This window comes from Perca flavescens, chromosome 6 (genome assembly GCF_004354835.1).
Source record: "Perca flavescens isolate YP-PL-M2 chromosome 6, PFLA_1.0, whole genome shotgun sequence".
NCBI classification, from domain to species: domain Eukaryota; kingdom Metazoa; phylum Chordata; class Actinopteri; order Perciformes; family Percidae; genus Perca; species Perca flavescens.
The window spans coordinates 15716124-15735891 of NC_041336.1; the positions used below are offsets into that span (position 1 = coordinate 15716124).

At 39.2% G+C, this 19768-nt stretch overlaps 2 protein-coding genes across 6 annotated transcripts; one reads left to right on the forward strand and one right to left on the reverse strand.

Annotated features, from left to right (window-relative positions):
- Positions 1-2640: 2640 nt before the first annotated feature.
- On the forward strand, positions 2641-17033 carry cblc (Cbl proto-oncogene C, E3 ubiquitin protein ligase). 5 transcript variants are annotated; one of them, XM_028580529.1, is made up of 14 exons: positions 2641-2727; positions 2955-3175; positions 3383-3763; positions 8380-8526; positions 8608-8764; positions 9597-9718; positions 10240-10377; positions 10465-10552; positions 10735-10866; positions 12711-12896; positions 13997-14140; positions 14468-14526; positions 15185-15243; positions 16397-17033. In XM_028580529.1, exons 3-14 carry the CDS (start codon positions 3387-3389, stop codon positions 16528-16530), a joined length of 1743 nt encoding a protein of 580 aa, XP_028436330.1. In that variant the 5' UTR covers positions 2641-2727; positions 2955-3175; positions 3383-3386; the 3' UTR covers positions 16531-17033. The 5 variants fall into 5 exon arrangements, with proteins under 5 accessions (XP_028436330.1, XP_028436334.1, XP_028436335.1 ...); XM_028580533.1 differs by having other exon boundaries at positions 2955-3763; positions 15188-15243; XM_028580534.1 differs by having other exon boundaries at positions 2955-3763; positions 14471-14526; positions 15188-15243.
- A 91-nt stretch (positions 17034-17124) lies between these two features.
- Positions 17125-19471, reverse strand: LOC114556914 (trypsin). The gene is made up of 6 exons (XM_028580043.1): positions 19431-19471; positions 19109-19265; positions 18754-18852; positions 18451-18614; positions 17504-17640; positions 17125-17409 (listed from the first exon to the last, which is right to left on the reverse strand). The coding sequence occupies exons 1-6, from the start codon at positions 19468-19470 to the stop codon at positions 17257-17259; spliced, it is 750 nt and encodes a 249-aa protein (XP_028435844.1). The 5' UTR covers position 19471; the 3' UTR covers positions 17125-17256.
- Between the last annotated feature and the right edge of the window lie 297 nt (positions 19472-19768).

Genomic DNA, 19768 nt, shown 5'->3' on the forward strand with positions numbered 1-19768 from the left:
GCCCTGCAGTGGCCACATTACCTGATCACAATCCCTCATACAAACCATAAATGTGCGTATTCAAGCATGCAAATGCACCCACACACACATCACACCTCATCTCCTTGTCTTCAATCTTATCCAACCCCACCCGCAGACCAGGCTCTGATTACCAGGGTCAATTTGGGACTTTCCTTTTTCTACTGAAGTGTGGAGCTGGCAACGGAAAGTCAAGCTTGGTGTCTAAAGTCCCTAAAAAACCCTGACACTATACACTAACGTGCTTTGCAGCTGTCAAGGCACTCAACCATTATGGTTTCCTCTGTCATTAAGTATAATTGTTTGTGAAAAACACAGGCTTACCTCTTTAACAGACAGTCTCATCCTGATCACACTTGACAGAGCTCATTGCTTATACTGCAGCATGATGAATGCAGAGAGTAGCCATCTGTGGCTCAGATCACTAGGTAACACAAGGCCATCTTGTGCCAGAAGAGGAAAAGTGCAACTAGACTCTGAGCATTTAGAACTACATCTCCAAAGACGATGTTGTTGTGTCATGTTGTTGCATCCACATGACACAAGCCTTCGGTCACTGCGCACACACCCCCGCCCCTGCCCCCGCCCCTCCTCCACGCACTTTCTAGTAGCCAAGGAGGACACGGAGGATTAAAAAAACATGATGGACTCTTCAGAAGAGGTTATTATCTTCACCTAAGTTTCTGCGTGCAAAAGTTGCCGTACGACAACAATTTTTAAACACAGCCATGCTGAGAAATACAGAGAGTGTTTTGTAAAGCTGGTAAAGTCTTATTTAGCTTTGTAGCAACTCATTTGGCAAAGCTAAATGAGTTAATTGATAAAAAAAAAAAGTTACGCACTAAAGCTTTAAATGGGTAAAACAATCAGATTTCAGTGACAATACTGAACTTGGTGAGCAGTGTCTGAGATAGTGTCTCCCTCTTGTGGACGCTGAAGCAGAGGTTGTTAGTTTTCCCACTCTAGTGGTGCATATTTTGTGATGTTTAGGATACAAGAAATACTCATTAGAAATGTAACTTTTTATTAAATTGTTTGAAAATGAATAATGTATCTATTGCCATGTTGAAAACACCTGGTGAGATTTACAGGCCTACCACATATATAATACAAGTTATGGACACAAAATATGTCCTATTATATTTTATTTTATAAAGAATATGCCATTATTCATTAAGTTCATACATTTCAGTTCAATATGTAGGCCTATTATGTGTGGTAAATAAAGGTTTTAGGTAAATTTCTTTTATTATTTTAGGATAAGTGAATGGTGAGAGCTTCACTGGCTGCAAATAGAGACAACACATATTCTTCAGCCTTCTTATCTGTCTTTTATACTTCAGTGGATATAAAGGATAGATAAAACAGCAACTTTTTTTCTTTCATTATTATAGTTATGCACACATTCTAAATTTACTGAAATTAAAGTTGACCTGATGATGGCACTAAAGGAAAAGTTGTTTACAAATTGCTGTTTAAAGAGGGATGGTAGAAGATATTTGAGGAGACATCCAGCTACAGGTAAGAGGGACCCTGACACACATCTATGCACAAGAGAAACACGTGTCCTTGGGAAATTTAATTTGAAAACAGATGCTTGTTTGAAAATATTCACAACAAAATGTATCTTCTTTTCTTGAAGCGTTTCATTTCAAAACACAATACATCTTGTATTAATTCTTAATGAAAGGCTTCATTAATCCGTGATTACGCCCTTTGTTCTCTGTCATCATTAAAATAACTCATACTTATCTTACGCAGTAATCAGTCATTTCACAAGAGCCATGTACTGTCACGTATCATTGTAAATTGAATATATTTTGGTTTTTGGACTGTTGGTCGGAAAAAAACAAGACATCTGAAGACATCTTCTTGAATTTGGGTTCTGTTAGCGTGTTAGCATGCTAACATTTGCTAATTAGTACTAAAGACAAAGTACAACTGAGACTGAAGGGAAAGTCATTTGTTTTTTCAGGTTTTTGATTAGAAACCAAAACATTGGAGTAATAAACATTTTGACCTGATGATGGCGATAAAAGAAAGCATCCTGAGAGGGAGATGATGTGTGTATTAAATTGAATGCCAATCCAGTCAATAGTTAAGACATTTCACACAAAACCACAAATGTCAACCTCGTGAGGGCACTGTAGGAAAAGTCAGAGGATCACCAAAGTCATTAGGATTCATCCTCCATTCCATGAATGTCTGTACACAATTTTGTGGCAATCCATCCAACAGTTTTAAAAATATTTCAGTATGAACCAAAGTGGTGGATGTACCTGACAAACAAAACTTTGACCTTTGCTTTGAATATGCAGGCATCCTGTCTGTAAGTAGTGGCACAATGCTTTCATTCTTAGTAAATATATATTTGTTGAGGTCACAATCTCTTTCTTTCTCTCTCTCTCTCTCTCTCTCTCTCTCTCTCTCTCTCTCTCTCTCTCTCTCTCTCTCTCTCTTGCCTGCCTGAGCAATAGAGCAAAGAGAACAAACCTGTTTGGCTGGCTGCAACCAGGAAACCAATCAAAGGGTGCACCAAGAAAAGACAGAGAGAGAGAGAGTTACATCAAGAAAGAGAAAACAAAAAAGCAGCAGCAACGTTTCAGCCAATGACATGTTTCCGTTGTGCTGTGCTGTGAGTAGATGTCTCTGCTCTGTTGACCCTGACAATATGGGACTGCTCTACTGATGAGATGTGTGATCTTATTGGTAAGTGTGCTAGATAAGGGGTAAGAAAGGCGACATGTGTTAGGGTGGAGAGAGTTGAGATGGTAGAAGTTGAAACTGTTTCAGTGGTTTAGTATCAGTGTCAAGCCCTCCCTTCCTTTGTTTTTTGTTCACTCTTTTGGCGTCTTGTGATGCATTGTTCGTGTTGTAAAAATCTTCAAAAGACAGCCTCTTTATAACAGACCTTGTATTTTTGTATTTTTCTGAAGATCTGACTGAGGAGTGAGAGGCTACAAACGGAACCGAGTGCCTGTTTTGGGAGGGAATTCTAAGCTTCATGTGCATTTTAGAAGATGTTGTAATTTAACCTGCAACCATTTGTTGGAAAATGCAATGCTGTTGGATTATCTTATGGATCAAGGATAGATGCTGTTTGGGGTGACTATGATGTGTGCTTTTCCAATGAAGCTGGGAACTCACAAAAATCATTGTAAGGACAATAAATGCCAACTTAAACACATTTAAAAATTTGAGCCAGTATGAATAGCTGCTCCTATTTTTCCTCATAAAATTTACATATTCAAAATAGAGTTTTCATATCTCTTAAAAACAGTAGGACATTATTGTCACACCCACACACATGTAGACAGACTGACATTTAAGGAAAATTTTGATTTGTGACATAACTTCACAACAGCGGAATGATGGCAGCAGCTGGTTCAGGGGCCTCCCTGAGCCCAAAATCGAGCTCCCAGCCCCCTACCAGTGGAGACCGGCGGCTAGTGGACAAGGCCCTCAGAAGACTGGATAAGCTCCGGGAGTTGTGCACTAACCCCCGGCTAGGCCTGAGGAACAGTCCACCATACCTGCCAGACCTGGTATCTGAGACAGCAACACTGCTTACGGAGGTCTGGGAGCCCTACCGAGGCCCCAAGGCGGCAGGCGGACAGGTGCCCAGAGGAGACGAGGCCAAATACCTGAGGATCCACATCAGAAACCTGCTGGATAAGACGGACAGGGCTTTGCTGCTGTTCAAAGAGGGACGGGAGAAGATATTTGAGGAGACATCCAGCTACAGGTAAGAGGGCCCCTGGCTGACACACAGAAAGAAATGTATGACGTGTTTCTTTCTAAAATGCAACATATCTTATTTTATTTTTTATATAAATCCTTTAATGAAATGCTTCTTTCATTCATTCATGATTACATCCTTTGTCCTCTGTCATTTTATAAGTACTGTCACGTGTTCAAACGTGACCAAAAAAGCAATTCACCTTTTAACATTAATCAGCCAATATTTTGACAATCAATTAATCATTTCAGTCATTTATCAAACTGAAAATGCCAAACTGTGCTGCTTCAAGCTTCTTAAATATGGGAATTTGCAGTTTTTATGTGAATTTGTATCATTGTTTATTGATTGATTGATTGTTTTTTGACTGTTGGTTGGAAAAAAACAAGACATCTAAAGACATCATCTTGGGCATTTTTTTAAACTGTTTTTGGACATTAAAAAATAAGATACAGATTAATCGATAATTACAATGATTGTTAAATGCAACTCCAAAAGTTTCACATATTTTAAGTGAAGTTAAAGCGACTTAGTTCACACAAATGAAAAAGACAAACAAACATATTTTCTCACTTTCATGTAACACTATTTAGCCATTTTTGTTTTTTTGCTCAGGTTTTGAGATATTCGTCTCTGATTTCTGCCGCCGTACTACAATGGTTTCAATAAACACAACACTCACAGCATTAAAACAATACAATTCTAAAGTTCAAGAGAAGGTTTCCCCCGTAACTCTGAATAATTACTCCGTGGATTATCCAGATTAACGGGGGAAACCTTTTCTTATTACTTTTTTAAAATTCTGTGAGCACCACCAATTAAGCTTCATTTAAACAAACAAAATGCCTAAGACTTCCCAAACCTAAACAAATAAAACCCTTGCCATCTGCGTGGCAGGTGCCACCTGAGGTAACTGACCATTGAAGGATGTGTTATGCTTGCCATTTTCTTCCCTACTCAACAAGATAATGTTCTCAAAATGAGGAATATTATCTTTTTCCAGATGTATTCTTCTTTGTAACCTGATCTTCTGTAAATACACTGACGGCGGGATCAGAAAGAGGCCACACATCCCTCAAATCTTTATCCAGTTCCTTGGGACCGGGCCTTGGGCTCTTTACTCAGCTCATGCTCTTTAAAAAAGTACAATAATCCAAAAGTAGTCTTCTGTATTTGCATGACTAAGAGAAAGAGTCTAATACTAATACTTGCCAGTTATGATAGAGGCTGCAGCCCTTCCTTGAACACTAAATTAAATGAACTGAAATAACTCTGTTACACCATCTATAAAGTTTAATAAAATAACTTCCCCAATTCCCACAAGTCAAATATAGACGTCATTGTGCGTCAGAGAAAGAAAAATGACCACGTTTAGTAAGTTTGCTGTTTGGCTAAAGTGGATGTTTTGGAACAGCTTAAAGAGAGTGAGATTTGGAGTTTGGGCTGCGTCTGCTTCTTCTGTTGAGACTACTAATGACGGAGGTGGGAAAAGGGCCAAACCTGCATCTTTGTGATGCTAATGCACGGAAACTTGGCAAAAGCAACTACAGTTTGTGAGCAGCTTTGGAGAGCGACTGTCTGGCCTTGAACAGACATTTTTTTTGTCTGTTTATGTCCATACAGTTGTATCCATACGGTATACACAGATATCCTCTGCTTTTACTGTATCTTCTAACCTGCATGTGTCCCAAATTCAGGACTGGATGAGCACTCAACTACTCTGCTGTATTTACTGCAAATATATCCCGACACTACACAACATACAGTATAAGAGGGACCTGGAGCGCATGGTTATAAGTAAAGCTTTTACTGTAATAAAGGGCAGCATCAAAAGTTTGAACAACCAGCATGTCAGAGTAGAAAGTCTTTATTCTAGTTTTTACTCTTTACTACTTACTTTTGTTTGTTGCTATCCATCTATCCATCTATCTATCTATCCTTGGCAATTTTAGACCCTTTTAAAAAAAAGTTTGCGAACTTTTCTATTTATCTCTTATCTATCTATCTATGTATTTATCTATCCTGACATTTTGACTCTACTCTACAACATTAAATGTATGCCATTTTTACATACACCAGCTTTTATGAAAGATTTTATTTCAGCAGAATCTGAAAACCAGATAAAGCCATATTAAAAGGTTTATTGCATCATCTTGCACACAGATGGCCTTCTCACCACAGCTAGGTCTGCATGGGCAGTCATGTGGCAAATTTACATAGTGTTATGTGTAATGTGGCTCAGATGTCAGGGCAAATTCTGTAAATATCATATTTGGTGTTTTTTAGAATGCCATAATGTCCTCTTTTTTTGCAGCTTATTATCCCACAGACATAACAGAGTAAGCTGTAGGTACGTTGTCTATTTCTAATAACATTGACTGTTGGATGGCTAAAATAAAAGTCTCCCTTTTTTTCAGTAGCAAGTGAAATGTTTATCATGTGAAGCTTAAAACAGAACTGAAGGAAGACAGACAATGGAGGCGACAGACAGACAGTGAAATATTCTAGCTGCTGGATTTATGCAAATGTGTAAAGCGTACAACTAGAACTGTAAGCAGAAACAACACAAGAAACATGCATACATGTATTGATATCAATTATGTACTAGATCAGTTCATGTCTAATTAAAGATGAAAATATATGTTATACGTTTCACATGAAAAAAATGTACTTGCTATGCCCTACAGCGCTTAATTTTGGGTTTAATTTTGACAGACAAATATTTACTCAGCATTTAATTTCTCAGAGTACTCACTGTGATCAGGGTGTCATTTTCAAATGAAGCTGTACAATTAAAATGTGTAATCACAACGTTTTAGAAAACAAACACTGATAATAGATCTCAGTGGATTTTAGAATGCAGAACTGATTTGAATTTAGAAAATATGAGAATTAATACGAGGGTCACTCTTAGATAGTTTTAAGTTCTGGGTCTCGAAGTTTCAAAGCTAACATGTATTATATTCTCCATAGTGCATCTGAAATATAAAGAGGGTTTCACTGGTGTATGAAGGTGCACGGCTATATTAAGTTAGAATGGACTGAAAAGTCTTCTTCCGTCAGGTGCTGGTAGAGTGCAGGAGTTCAAAAGTGACTCAAAGATCTTATAAAGTTATTCTCTGATTCTGTATTAGACAAAAAATATTTGAAGCGATCAATGCATTTCACATAGAGCTTCTTCGGCTACGCTGGTCAAGCTAATGAGCAGTATTCAGTCTCTAACAGAGACACAATTACACTAAATGACAATTAACCAAACAAAAGGATTAGCGTAAGGCAATGCATTGTCCAGCAAGACTGCTGCATTACTGTGAATAACATTTGGTGTGTTAACCTGAGGCACTGTGACTTACACATTTCCTCCCATGTTACTCTCACCTCATCATCACCATAGAGGGTTTCTTTTCTTCATTGAGGTGGAAAGTTTATGACCACCACCCAAACGATCAAATGCATGGACAGATCTGCAAAAGATTTCCAGCGTTGCAACAATGTCTTAGAAAAGAGGCGATATGGTGTAATAAAGGTGAAAACTAATGGGTTGGATTTTTATGTATTTTCGATCACTTAATGTGAAATGTGGTGGAGAAGTTTGATATAGTCAAGTTTATGAAAGACAAAAAAATCCTCCCGCAGAGGAAAACATATTTGGGTTATTACGTTTGAACTACACAGAGCAGAATGGACTCTTCAGTGAAGCAGGAGAAGTATTATGTAAAATACATGTTCAGAAAGGATCATCAAAGAAAAAAATTTTGAGTTTATTTTTACTCTTTCCTGTTTGACGTCATACAAAAGTGTTATTGTTGTCAAAGAATGTCTTCTGCTGGTGTTACAGTAGATTTAATTTTAAATGCAGCATTTTGGTTGTTTTACAGTAATCTATTTTGATTCTGAAATTGCACCAAGCTGCATTGAGGCTGAGAGACATGTTTAAAGAGTATTTTACTGTAAAAAGTAAACTCGGAGTGAGAAATGTGCATAAACAAATGACAAAATATTAGTCGAGAAAGAGAGTACTGCACATACTGATAAAGACTGGCCTTGAGTGACACACTGGCCACTGGAACATTCTGTGGTATTTACAGACAAGCATGCAGCAGAGAGCATCCTGTTTGCTCGCTGGACTACCTTTGTGTGTGTGTGTGTGTGTGTGTGTGTGTGTGTGTGTGTGTGTGTGTGTGTGTCTATGGAAAGTATCAGCATGCTTGTGCCAACTGAAAAGAAGCAACAGCGTATCACATGTACAAAAGTTAGAGCTATGTTTCCCTAAAAAAAAGGTGGCTGCAGAATTTATTTATTTTTTCTTTCCATTTTTCACTCAATCGATTCATAGCCAACTCCAATTGTTTACCACAGCTGTCATTGCTGAACATGCTTGCATGCTGGTTTGATACCCATGACTTCACACACCTACACTGCGGCCCTTATAGTGACACATCATGTAATAATTATATAAAACGTAAAGAAAACAAATGTATTATTTAAATATATATTTATATATATTTGTACAAGCATATTTTTTCAACACCACAGGGCCAGTAAAGACTGACAAGTCCAAGCAAAGTAAAGCTATTTCTATTCTGAATCTGCAACTGAAAGTCTGCTGTTCTCATTCTCAGGAGGAACTTGACTAAACTGTCCTTGCTGTTCAGTCACATGCTCTGGGAGCTCAGGGCCATGTTTCCAGGGGGCGGTTTTCAGGGTGACACCTACAGGGTGACTAAGACTGAGGCTGCGGCCTTTTGGATGCAATCATTTGGAAATAAGTGAGTTTGGGGAATTTCTTTTATTGTAGTTGGCACATTGTGTGTCCATGTTCGCTACATGTTAATAATGTGTTCTGACAGGTGTATAGTGCAGTGGAATAGATTCAAAGAGCAGCTGCAGAGTGTACATGCATTTGAGGAAGGGATGGAGTCCATGGCTCTGAAGTCAACTATAGATCTCACCTGTAATGACCACATCTCTGTGTTTGAGTTTGACATCTTCACCAGACTGTTTCAGGTAAGGTGAAATATTCCAGTAAAAAGTAATACACTGATTTCTTAAAGGAATAGTTCGGTAAATCTGCTCAGTCGCTTTCTTGCCAAGAGTTAGATGAGAAGATGGATACCTCTCTCATATCTGTACACTAAATATGAAGCTACAGCTGGTTAGCTTAGTTTAGCATAAAGACGGGAAACAAGGGGGAAACAAACAGCTAGCCTTGTTCTGTCCAAAGGGAACAAAATAAATTGACCTACTGGCGCCTCTAAAGCTCACAACTGAAAATGTTATGTATTATTTGTTTAATCAGAGCACTAATATAAGTGTAAAAGCAAGTTTCCAGGGGGTTATGAGCCAGACTATTTCTTGACTAGACACAGTGCTTTCACTTGTTGCCTGGAAACCTTGATGACAAGACTCCAGGAAGTCACTGCTCCCGGCCAAGAAACAGTCAAGGCACATAATCCCTCAAAAAACCACAACCTGTTGTTTCACAACTTCAGTTTTTGTACGATTCTTTGTATGAACAAACAATATATAATGTGTTAATTTGTGAGTTTAGGAGGCAGATTGATTTATCTTTAGACAGAGCCAGGCTAGCAGCTGTTTCTCCCTGTTTCCAGTCTTTATACTGAGCTAAATTAACTAGCTGCTGGTTGTAGCTTTATATTTAGTGTACAGACATTAGATAGGCATCTTCTGATCTACAGCAATCCTTGGCAAGACAATTATTATTTAATAATAATAATAATAATAATAATAATAATAAGTATTTCCCAAAATGTTGAACTATTCCCTTAATGATGTTCACATCCTGAGTCTCCTCTTTGATTCTCTCCTCTCATTTCAGCCCTGGAAGTCACTCATAATGAACTGGAACCAGCTAGCAGTGACTCATCCAGGCTACATGGCCTTCCTCACCTATGACCAGGTTATAGCTCGTCTGGAACACTACCTGCATAGACCTGGGAGGTGAGGACGAGCACAGCAACGAGCTCTGACTAATGCACTTCGCAGAGAAGCTAAACTCAAAATAGTACTGAGGAGGTTGTTGAGAACTTGAGTTCAAATCTGGATCTGATCTAAGTTGTAAGGAGTGAGGAACATAGAACTACAGCACTCCAACTTTAAGTACCTGGCTATCCATTACAAACAATTTAGAAAAATTGGCCAGGGGAAAGAGGCTTCATTTATAACTTTTTAATCTATTTTGAAGTATTTCTTTTCCTCTTGAGTTTTTGGCATAATTATATTTAATAATTCAAACTCAAGTTTTCCAGCTTTCCGTCTTTTATTCAAGAAATGTTGTCCTTGCTATGTTAAGTACAGCTCCATGACAATAAGCATGGCCTATTCTGTAACATCAATATTATAACTGTTTAAGAATGAGAGGAAGTTTATTGGAATGAATACATAAAATAAAAAACTAAATGCAGTCAAAAGCAATTATATTGCTAAGTGTGATTTACCAGTGTGATCTCTTTCCCTCCAAGCTATATCTTCCGTCTTAGTTGCACAAGAATGGGCCAGTGGGCTATTGGCCATGTTACAAGAGAAGGTGGCATCGTCCAGACCATCCCCCAGAATACACCGCTCTACCAGGCACTCATTCAGGGCTTCAAGGAAAGCTGGTTAGGACAAACACACTCAGCTCTCAAATTAATTTTGTTATTTGTTTGTGTCTTTTCTCTAAGTGCTGTTTGTTTGTGTGCCTGCAGCTACCTGTACCCAGATGGCCGTGATGTGAACCCCGACCTGACAAGTTTGTGTGAACCGGCCCAGAAGGGCAAAGTCAAAGTTACAGAAGTAAGTGGATGCACCACCTACCTCTTTACGAATTCATCAAACTGCTCTTGATGTATCAAACTAAAAGCTTCCTGAGACTTCACCAAGACAAAACATAGATCATATCCTGAGACCTTCTCTTATCGTTTTCTATCTTGTCTCACTGTCTATCCACCAACACCGCCACTGTTAACGGCCAACAGGAGCAGTATGAGCTTTACTGTGATATCGGCAGCACCTTCCAGCTGTGTAAGATCTGTGCAGAGAGGGATAAGGATACTCGTATCCAGCCCTGTGGGCATCTCCTGTGCAAACGCTGCCTCACAGGCTGGCAGGTATGAACCCCCATCCACTTACTCATTGTGGCCTAACTGTACAGTGTATAAACACATGCTTATCTTCAGCCAACCCATGCTTAATACTGACATCCTAAACCGAGGTAGAGTGTTACCGTAACCGTTTTGTGTGTTCAGTGGAGGGAAACCGTTGGGGTCAAAAATATGCTTGTGTTTAACAAAGCGTGTGAGTGATGGTACTCACATGCTTTGTTATGTAAAATAACCCTCACAAATCAATGGCATGTCATTTATTCATTTGAAACCAATGACCTCACATTTCTCAGTATCTCCACATACAATGGCTTATTGAAATAAGGAATTGCTGAAAAATTATTTTATCTATGCAAAGTTTTCCTCAAATAAAATAAAAAAAAACTTAAAACTGCAGTGTTAAAAACACTATGAACTAAAGCTGATTCTGCCATGCCATAGCAAGATATGCAGACACTCATATAGTGGTCTACCAATGAAATTAATTACATTTGATCATTTTAGATGCTGTATAAATCCCAAAAGTCTCTCTGTCATGTGGACAGCATGTCCTGCAACATAGCTCCCCCGACTTCCTACTTCCTCTTTTAATCACAGAGTGACATTGAAGGCATCTAGTCAGAATTAAAGTTGCAGCTGGCAAATTCCAGCTGCATGCTTTACTACTATTTATTTCAGTCAGCTAGCCAGTAGCCTCCCATCTGGTCTGGAGGTGTTTAAGTCTTTGCAAAGGTGCAGAGCAGCATGTCCTGACATTTGGGCTGATGACTTCCTGTGTGATCACAGGCTGACATCCTCCTCAAACTGCATCGGTCACACTCACTTTGAGCAAAAGTGTGTGTGAGAGTAAAGGGGGGACGGGAGGAGGGAGAGAGACAGACGGACCGATGGACAGGAAAAGAAAATAAGATATGCTTCATGGATGTCAGACCACAATGTAAAAGTTGTAAGTTAGTCTAGACTGTGGTCAACCAAACTTCCTCATCAATAGTGAGTTTACAATACAATACAAGGACAGACAGTTAATCTCTGAAGTAACTAAATCACAAGGCCCACATTTGCAGCTGAATACCAAAAGTTACCTAAAGAAAACCACAGTTACCAAGTTAACCAAAGTTTAAAATATGCCAAATAATAGTTGTCCAAATTGCAGTTATATCAGTCAGACAAACTTAGATAAGGGGAGCAATCTGAAAAATCATGTCAAATACATGGACAGACTGCATCTGCAAAAAAAAGTCATAACGTAAACGTCATAACCGCAATCTACCAAACTGAACCTGGTATTTTCCACCTCCTTCATCTTTCGAAAACCTGCTGGCTTTATTCTTTGAAAACAAGTCCAACCTAGTCCACTACATACACTTCAAAAGAAAGCTGCTCTTAAGACAATGTGTGACAATCCAATCCAATCCAACTTTTTTTGTTAAGCGCTTTAAAACAACCAAAGTTGACCAAAGTGCTGTACAGAAGAATAAATAAGACATCATAAATAAAATACATAACAATATGACATGAATAAAAATAATAGCTGCGCAATGAAAAGCAATCAATCTAAATAATTAAAAGAAGTAAATTCATCTTACTAGGTGTCAAAGGCCACAGAGAAGAGATGGGTTTTAAGACGGGATTTAAAAACAGACAAAGAAGAGGCCTGTTTAATGTTCAGAGGCAGATCATTCCATAATTTAGGAGCCGCCACAGCTTCCGTTTAGTTTTAGGCACACTCAGGAGCAGCTGATCTTCTGAACTGAGAGAGCAAGTGGGGACATAAACAATAGACAATGGGTCTCTACATTCATATAGTGTTTCCATTACTCTGCCCATGACCTGCTGTGATAACTATCTAGCAGAAGTCAGCTGGCCACACCTGCCCATACTGTCGCTGTGACATCAGAGGAACACAGTCCATCCTCGTCGAGCCCTACCTGCCTGGCAGCGGTGAGTGGGAGGAGGAGGGTGAGGACGATGTGGAGGAGGAAGATGACCATGAGGACATTGAACTGATAGTAAAGCAATTGGCTGCCTTGAGGAAGGTGTGTAAATACATTTCTTTGTACTGTATGATCATTTGTTTTGTTTAATTTGAGCCACGCTAGCAGATGGCAATGTCAGTCTGTCAGTTGGTCCACCACTTTGGTCTAGACTGAATGGATTCCCATGACATTTGGTGGAGTTATTTGTGGTCTTCTTCTTCTTATGACCAAATACCAATATTAATATATAATATCAGCCTCACCTGTTCTTTGTTTTCTGTCACTTAGCAGATGCTGAAATGCTAATGTGCTAAACTAAGATGGTAAATCCAGTCAACATTACCTGCTAAACATTACCTTGTTAGAATTGTCATTTTGAGCATATGTACATTAGTATTTAGCCCAATGTTTGTCTCTGTCTGCAACTCATTCAGTCTATAAGTACATGCTTGTAGTTCAGTAATTTAGCAGGAATTGTATCTGTTTCCAACTAGCCTAATCAATGGAAGTACATTTCCAGTATAAAGCCTGACATCCAGTGCATGGCTCACACGCCGGATGTCCCTCACCTTCCGCTCTCTGTGTGTTGCCGTTCTTAAAATCCCTTCGATAAGGGAAACAACAACAGACTTCAAACTAGCAAACCACATGCTGAAAATAGCAAGTTTTGAAGAAAATTAGGATGGTGCATTAAGCCAGGCCTGCTTGGTTCTTTCGGGGAATGATTATAAAGATTTACAAAGAATATGTTTACGGCATTTACCATCTAACTGGGATGTTTTGGGATAGATTGGCAGGGATTGCTGTGGACAAAGTACACACTGTGATACACTGGTAAGAGCAAATTTAGCTCACGTTACGGTATTGTGTGAACAGTTAACTTCATTTAATAGTTTATGTGGCGTTTTATTTTGCGGGGTGCAAATGTGCCACCAAAACAAGTTCCTTCCCAAGACTATTTTGCAGAGGCACCGTCACTGCGCCTGGAACTGGAAAGAAATGCAAACAACCAAGAATGTATCTGTGGTGTAGCCAGACTTTACTCCACAGCACTGTGAAGATAGGTCTGGCAATGCAAGACTTGTTTGCAACATGCAACTCCTTCAGGTTTCTTATCAAGTAATGCTCTTCAATTCAGAAGCCACATTTTCTCTTAACAGTTCTCAAGTTTGGATTACCAAGTTCCCAGGTCCCGCCTCAACACTCCACCTCTGCCCCCTAAAAACAGCACAACCGCACGCTGTCCATCTCCCTCCAGCCAATCCCAGACATCGACTCTGGACAAACCCTCCCACCAACGTTCAGTAAGTTCCCACAGACACTCAAGCTATTTGCATATTGTTGCTGTATTACCTCTTTTGATGATGTGATGTGTTGCATTTCTCATTCATGCACAGTTTTGCAAAGACTTACCAACTGTAGTGTGAATATGTGTAGTAGCCAGGGGTGGAAGTAAAACATTACATTTACTCTCGTTACTTTAACAAAGTTTTTTGAGTATTTTAAAAAAATCCGTCATTTCACTTGTAGTACTTAAGTATTGTTTTTATCTCAAGTAAGAAAGTACTTACCTACATCCCTCGTAGTAGCTGATGGCTGCGTAATCATTGTGACATGTTTCCTCTCTTCAGCAGGCTCACAGTGGCAATAAAGCACGTAGACGAAACAAACAAGAGACAAACATGGATAGGTGAGACACTGTTTAAAGCAGAGTATTAAAGTGGGAACGCGTGGCTGTTGTCTACATGTATATTACAAACCTTCAGAAGACTAAATTTAAGCATGCTGCTAAAACTCTACATCTTGATATTGTAGCTTTTTATAGTCTCCTGGTAAAATCTGTTTACATTTTCTGTAAGGGAACTAAGAGAAGACGTTTCCACCAAGTTACTGTAACCTCTAACAAGTGTTCAACATAATGCTGGGAACACACTAGATGACTTTATATACCCAGATCAACTGTGCAATGACTCAGCGGGCAGATTGCACTGATTGTGCACTTTGTTTTGTGGTTGGTTTATGTCTTTGTTGGTTTGATCTTGCATTCACATTTGTTTATGCACGTCTCCATTTATTTGTTTGTCTATACAATAAAAACCTTGTAATAAAAAGAATAATGCAAACAAACATCAGACATTCAGTTAATTATTTTCACAGCTAGACACAGATATATGATTATTACAATTATTGAAAATATTTTCTTGTTTAGTTTGATCATTTAAATTCCTAATTTGATTAGAATCTCTAATATTTATCAGTATAGAATATCATGCCACAGACATATAGTGTAAAGTTGATTCAGTTATTCACCTACTGTATATTTCCATTTCATGTTGTTCTGTTTTAAGCAGTGCTGAATTCCTCACAGAAGCAACATTTTCGTCTTCCTCTCAGAAAGGTGGCGACAGTAAGTTATGGCAATTTATAACCTTGTATCCTAAACCATGCACATCTACAGTGATGAAATTAAAATGAAATAAAAATGTAAAAGGTTAAAAGCCGGAGGTTCTCAAACTGTTGCTGTGCCTCCCTTAGAAAACAATAAAACAAATGTCAAGCCTCTCCAGACGCAGACATTGATAGCATACTGGGAACATTAGTAACAAAAGGAGCCTGAATCCTGTTAGCCTGGCTAGCATCTTGTTATTTTATTGTCTCCGAATAAAGCATATTTATAGATCCTTTCACAGCAGACATTTTGATATGTCATTGCAGAAAAGCACAAGTGGAACTAATAACATGAACGATGGTTCAGTTCTAGCAAGTTCCAGCAATGCAGCAAATAATAATGCAATTAGTGACACTTGTGTTTGACAGGTCAAAGTGTTTGCTGTGAAAAAACACTGCTCTGATTAACTTTAGTTTCACTTCCAGTGTTTTACCTTTGGGTCATGCCTAGGGTTGGGTATTGTTTGGATTTTTACGATTCCAATGCTGAACCGGTACTTTTAAAACGATTCCGATTCCTAAACCGATTCTTGAAGAACTGAAAAATTACATCAAAGATGTAATATGTTTACTAGCGATCGCGTGCAATGAATGGTTAATATGCTTTTACGTCTGTTTTGGTGAGCCCAGAGGGAAAATATGGCATTTTAAAAGTAGCCTACATTTACGGTAGCTAGCTAACAGTAGACTACAGAGAAAGTGTGATATTTTTACGTCCGTTTCGGAGCGACAGAGGGAAAATATTTCAGTCGACACATTAAGTGGAACCAAAATGAGGAACCGAAATTTGCGTTCTAATCCGGTCCGATTCCTACCAGTTGCGTAGGAACCAGTTCCATAGTGGAACTGGGTTTCGGTACCCAACCCTAGTCATGACCACCCTGCAATGGCTCACTCTACAATTTAAGAACCACTTATCTGAGCATTCAGTCTTAAGGTTGCTTAACTCCAGTAAAAATGACTTAATTGGTAACCCATTATCTAATACTAGTATCATCCTAGAATTCATCCATTCATCTAAAAAGTTCATATGTCTCATTTGAAATTGAAACATCAGTATTTCACAGCAGTGCCAGACATTTTAGTATGACTATTTTTGTGTTTGTGTGTAGGTGGAGCAGCATGGCTCGAACCCTCCAGCCCAGTCAAACAGAGACGAAGACATAAAGAGAGGGGGGAATGGGGAGCAGGGCCCAGAGAAGACAAATGTGACCTGGGAGAGATGGCGAGAAGAATGTCGTCCTGACAGAAAAGCAAAACTGCAAAACCAAGACTCTTTTACTAAAGCGAGAAATACTCAACGACTAAAATATTCAAGAAAGCATTCCTTGGTGACTGTTTAAGTAGTTTCTGGTGTCATGTTAATCTGTAAATGACCATGTGTCAGCTGCACTGCTGAGTGGGTGGAATTGACAGTAAAATTGCTCACTGAGGCCTCCTACTGTTCAATAATCACACTGCCATCATCTCCACAGTAGGTTCAGTACTGATCTTTATAATTAAAGTGTTTTCTGAGCCTCCATTAATTATTGACAGAAATGAATGAAAGGCTTGATATTGTAATTATATGATCAAATTAAGAGGGGCAATCACATATATAGAGTAAATAAATGGAAAAATAGAAATATGCTACCTCATCATTTAACCGATACCATAAGTTTCTTCTTATAAAAATGTTATGTGAGTAAATAAAGGACTCTGTATAACTCAATCAAACAGTCTTAAAATAAAACCTGTAACTGACACATATTTGAGCTTCTAAGTAGTTTAATTTGGTGAGTTTTTTCCCATCATGAACAGACAAATGAAAGTGGAATATCTACCAAGTGTTTTTATTTAGTGTGGATATATGGAGGAAACTTCAAATCAAGAGACAAGGCACCAGAGATAGAAAGAAAAAGAAAAGTCAGGGCTGTAAAAGAAAATAGGATTGAGGGGAACCATTGGGCAAAGTGAAGAAAATAAAATTTCTTCAGGGGTTGGCTGCCATGGTGTCTTCAATCCAGGAGAGGAACTCACACAATTTGACGTAGACTCCGGGGTAGTTAGGCAGTGCACATCCCTGACCCCATGACACCAGGCCCTGGACCTCCCCAGCACAAACCAGAGGGCTGCCGGAGTCACCCTGACAAACACAGAGTGGAAGCATGCAATTGATTTTTCTGCACACAGAACTGTGAGTCCTGTTAGTCTATGATAGCATTTACTGTAAAACTCACATTGCATGCATCTCTGCCTCCATCCGTGTATCCGGCACACACCATCCTGGGTGAGATCATGCCAGGATAGGCATTCTCACAGTCCTGGTGGTCCAGTATGGGCACGTCCAAACACTGCAGACGGACGGGCAAGTTCACTGTAACAAACAGAACAGAGAGAGTCATAGAAAGCTCTGAGACATCTTAAGTAATTAGAAAAAATATTGTATAGGAAAAGGCTGGCAGTATTCTATATTTTAATTTCTGTCAACAAATGAAAAAAAAAGTGTATGTTTCTCAATCCTTTCCCACTTCCGCAACTTATCTGTGGCTCTCAGTCGCAAGCCCATTTGTTCCTACTGAATCTAAAATTAGTTGATCAGTTTATTGGGGACTATTTTCAGCTGCAAATGTATACACATTTGGTGCCCTAGTGGGTAATATGGGAGCAGCATATGTGGGGTTGAGCTACAAGGTAAACTAATAAGTGACCATGTTTATTGTAATGAAGGATCATGGCTCAGTGATGTCTCGGTTTTTGGCCTACACTGGAGGAAAAAAAGCTAAATCAGACTTTGGCTATACAGGCAATACTTTTGTTTGTAGGATCAATTCACTGCTGGTTTTGAGCTTTTCATGGGACTGGTTGTCGATTACAGAAAATATAGAACCTCACCAGACTTATCCTTTAAAGCTGCTATGTGCTTTTTATGTGTAATTTGAAAATTGGCAACTTTGACACTGTTGCACCTCCCCCTCGCTGCCCAGCTGACCTGGAAATGAAGGGTTTGAAAGCAACATAATGACTGCACCACTTTCACCGGGATTGTGTTATTTTTTTCAGAATTTTTGCCATCAGAGCAACATAAAAGAAACTAAAATCACATTCTACACTACAAATTCTACACATAATGGCATTAGGCATGTTTTTAAACTGCATGATGTAATGCACATTATAATCAACCCACTCTCGCCATTCACGGCAGTGTAACCCCAGCCAGACACAGAGCAGGGAAGCCCCGCCATGGGGCACGCTGTGGGTAATGGGATGGGTGCGACTGCCTCAGTCACCTCCACTGGGTGGTAGAGCTTGATCAGCATGATGTCAAAATCCAGAGTCTGATAGTCATAACTGCACACAGATGAATATAAAATACGCTTTAGAACTGTTTCTCTGCACTGAATGAATGAATCAGATGAGAATGAAATCAGAATGAAATCATGCAAAGGGAAGAAGATTCTCAGATGGGATTTATAATTTATTTGCTCACCTAGGGTGCCAGATGATGTTTTTGGTTTTCATGAGCTGCTCTGTACCTTCAAACACTCGCACATCGTGTTCTCCCAGCATGATCTGCATGGCATAGGGACTGAGAGAGGAGGTGATATATATATATATACATACATAACAAAAATACAGAAAAAGCTTTCAGTGGTTTGTTTCTTAGCATTCCACATATGCTTCTAAATTGAAAACCATTAGTCCTTCCCCTTTAGAGATTTTTGGATTTATTCTTATTTTAAAGGGAAGAATCCATAAAAATCAAGCAACCATTAACATGCAACATGAGATAATAATGCGTATAATATATGAAAGTAATCTTTTCTCCATCAACGCATACTTACTTGTACCAACAGTGGGCAACGGAGAGCACCCACTGATTGTTGATGAGCACCCCACCGCAGAAGTGGTAACCATAGTTGAGGGAGGCCATGAATGGACGAGAGTGAGGCTCACACTCCTGCCCACCAATGATCCTGCCATCTTCCCGGGGAACTGCCGCTGTCACACACACACAAAAAGAGATACATTTGTGTTTCAAAGTTATCTTTAACCACAACGTTCCATCATATTTTTGAAATCATGGACAATACAGTACACATGTATGGCTGTGTGTGTGTGTGTGTGTGTGTGTGTGTGTGTGTGTGTGTATTTTTGTGTCTTTACCAGCAGCTCCAATCATCAGCAGCAGAGCCAGCAGTGACATGGTGTCAAGTGAATGATCAGAAGATACCTGGACACACCCTGGCTCATATTTATATCCCACCAGCCCCTGCTGTGCTCGGCCCTTCCTCCCCACCCCCCACCTCCTCCGCTCTTCCCTCTTTCTGTTGACCTTATCTGTGTCCTCAAAGTCTTTCAACTTTCTTATCATGCTGACATTTTCGTGTTTGCCCACTTCTGCCCCATCGTAGCACATCCCCTGTGCTTGTGTCATCTGTGCACCTCATTTAGAAATGTGGACCAAGGTCTTCACACATCTAACATCTGTTTATGGTTCTCTA

Coding starts and splice junctions, on each gene's coding strand:
- cblc (XM_028580529.1), top strand. CDS start 3,387: ATGATGGCAGCAGCTGGTTCAGGGGCCTCCCTGAGCCCAAAATCGAGC. Junction 3,764..8,379: donor GAGGAGACATCCAGCTACAG/GTAAGAGGGCCC, acceptor TCTCATTCTCAG/GAGGAACTTGACTAAACTGT. Junction 10,378..10,464: donor CAGGGCTTCAAGGAAAGCTG/GTTAGGACAAAC, acceptor GTGTGCCTGCAG/CTACCTGTACCCAGATGGCC.
- LOC114556914 (XM_028580043.1), bottom strand. CDS start 19,470: ATGTCACTGCTGGCTCTGCTGCTGATGATTGGAGCTGCTG. Junction 19,266..19,430: donor GCTGATGATTGGAGCTGCTG/GTAAAGACACAA, acceptor TGTGTGTGACAG/CGGCAGTTCCCCGGGAAGAT. Junction 18,853..19,108: donor GTTGCCCACTGTTGGTACAA/GTAAGTATGCGT, acceptor CTCCTCTCTCAG/TCCCTATGCCATGCAGATCA.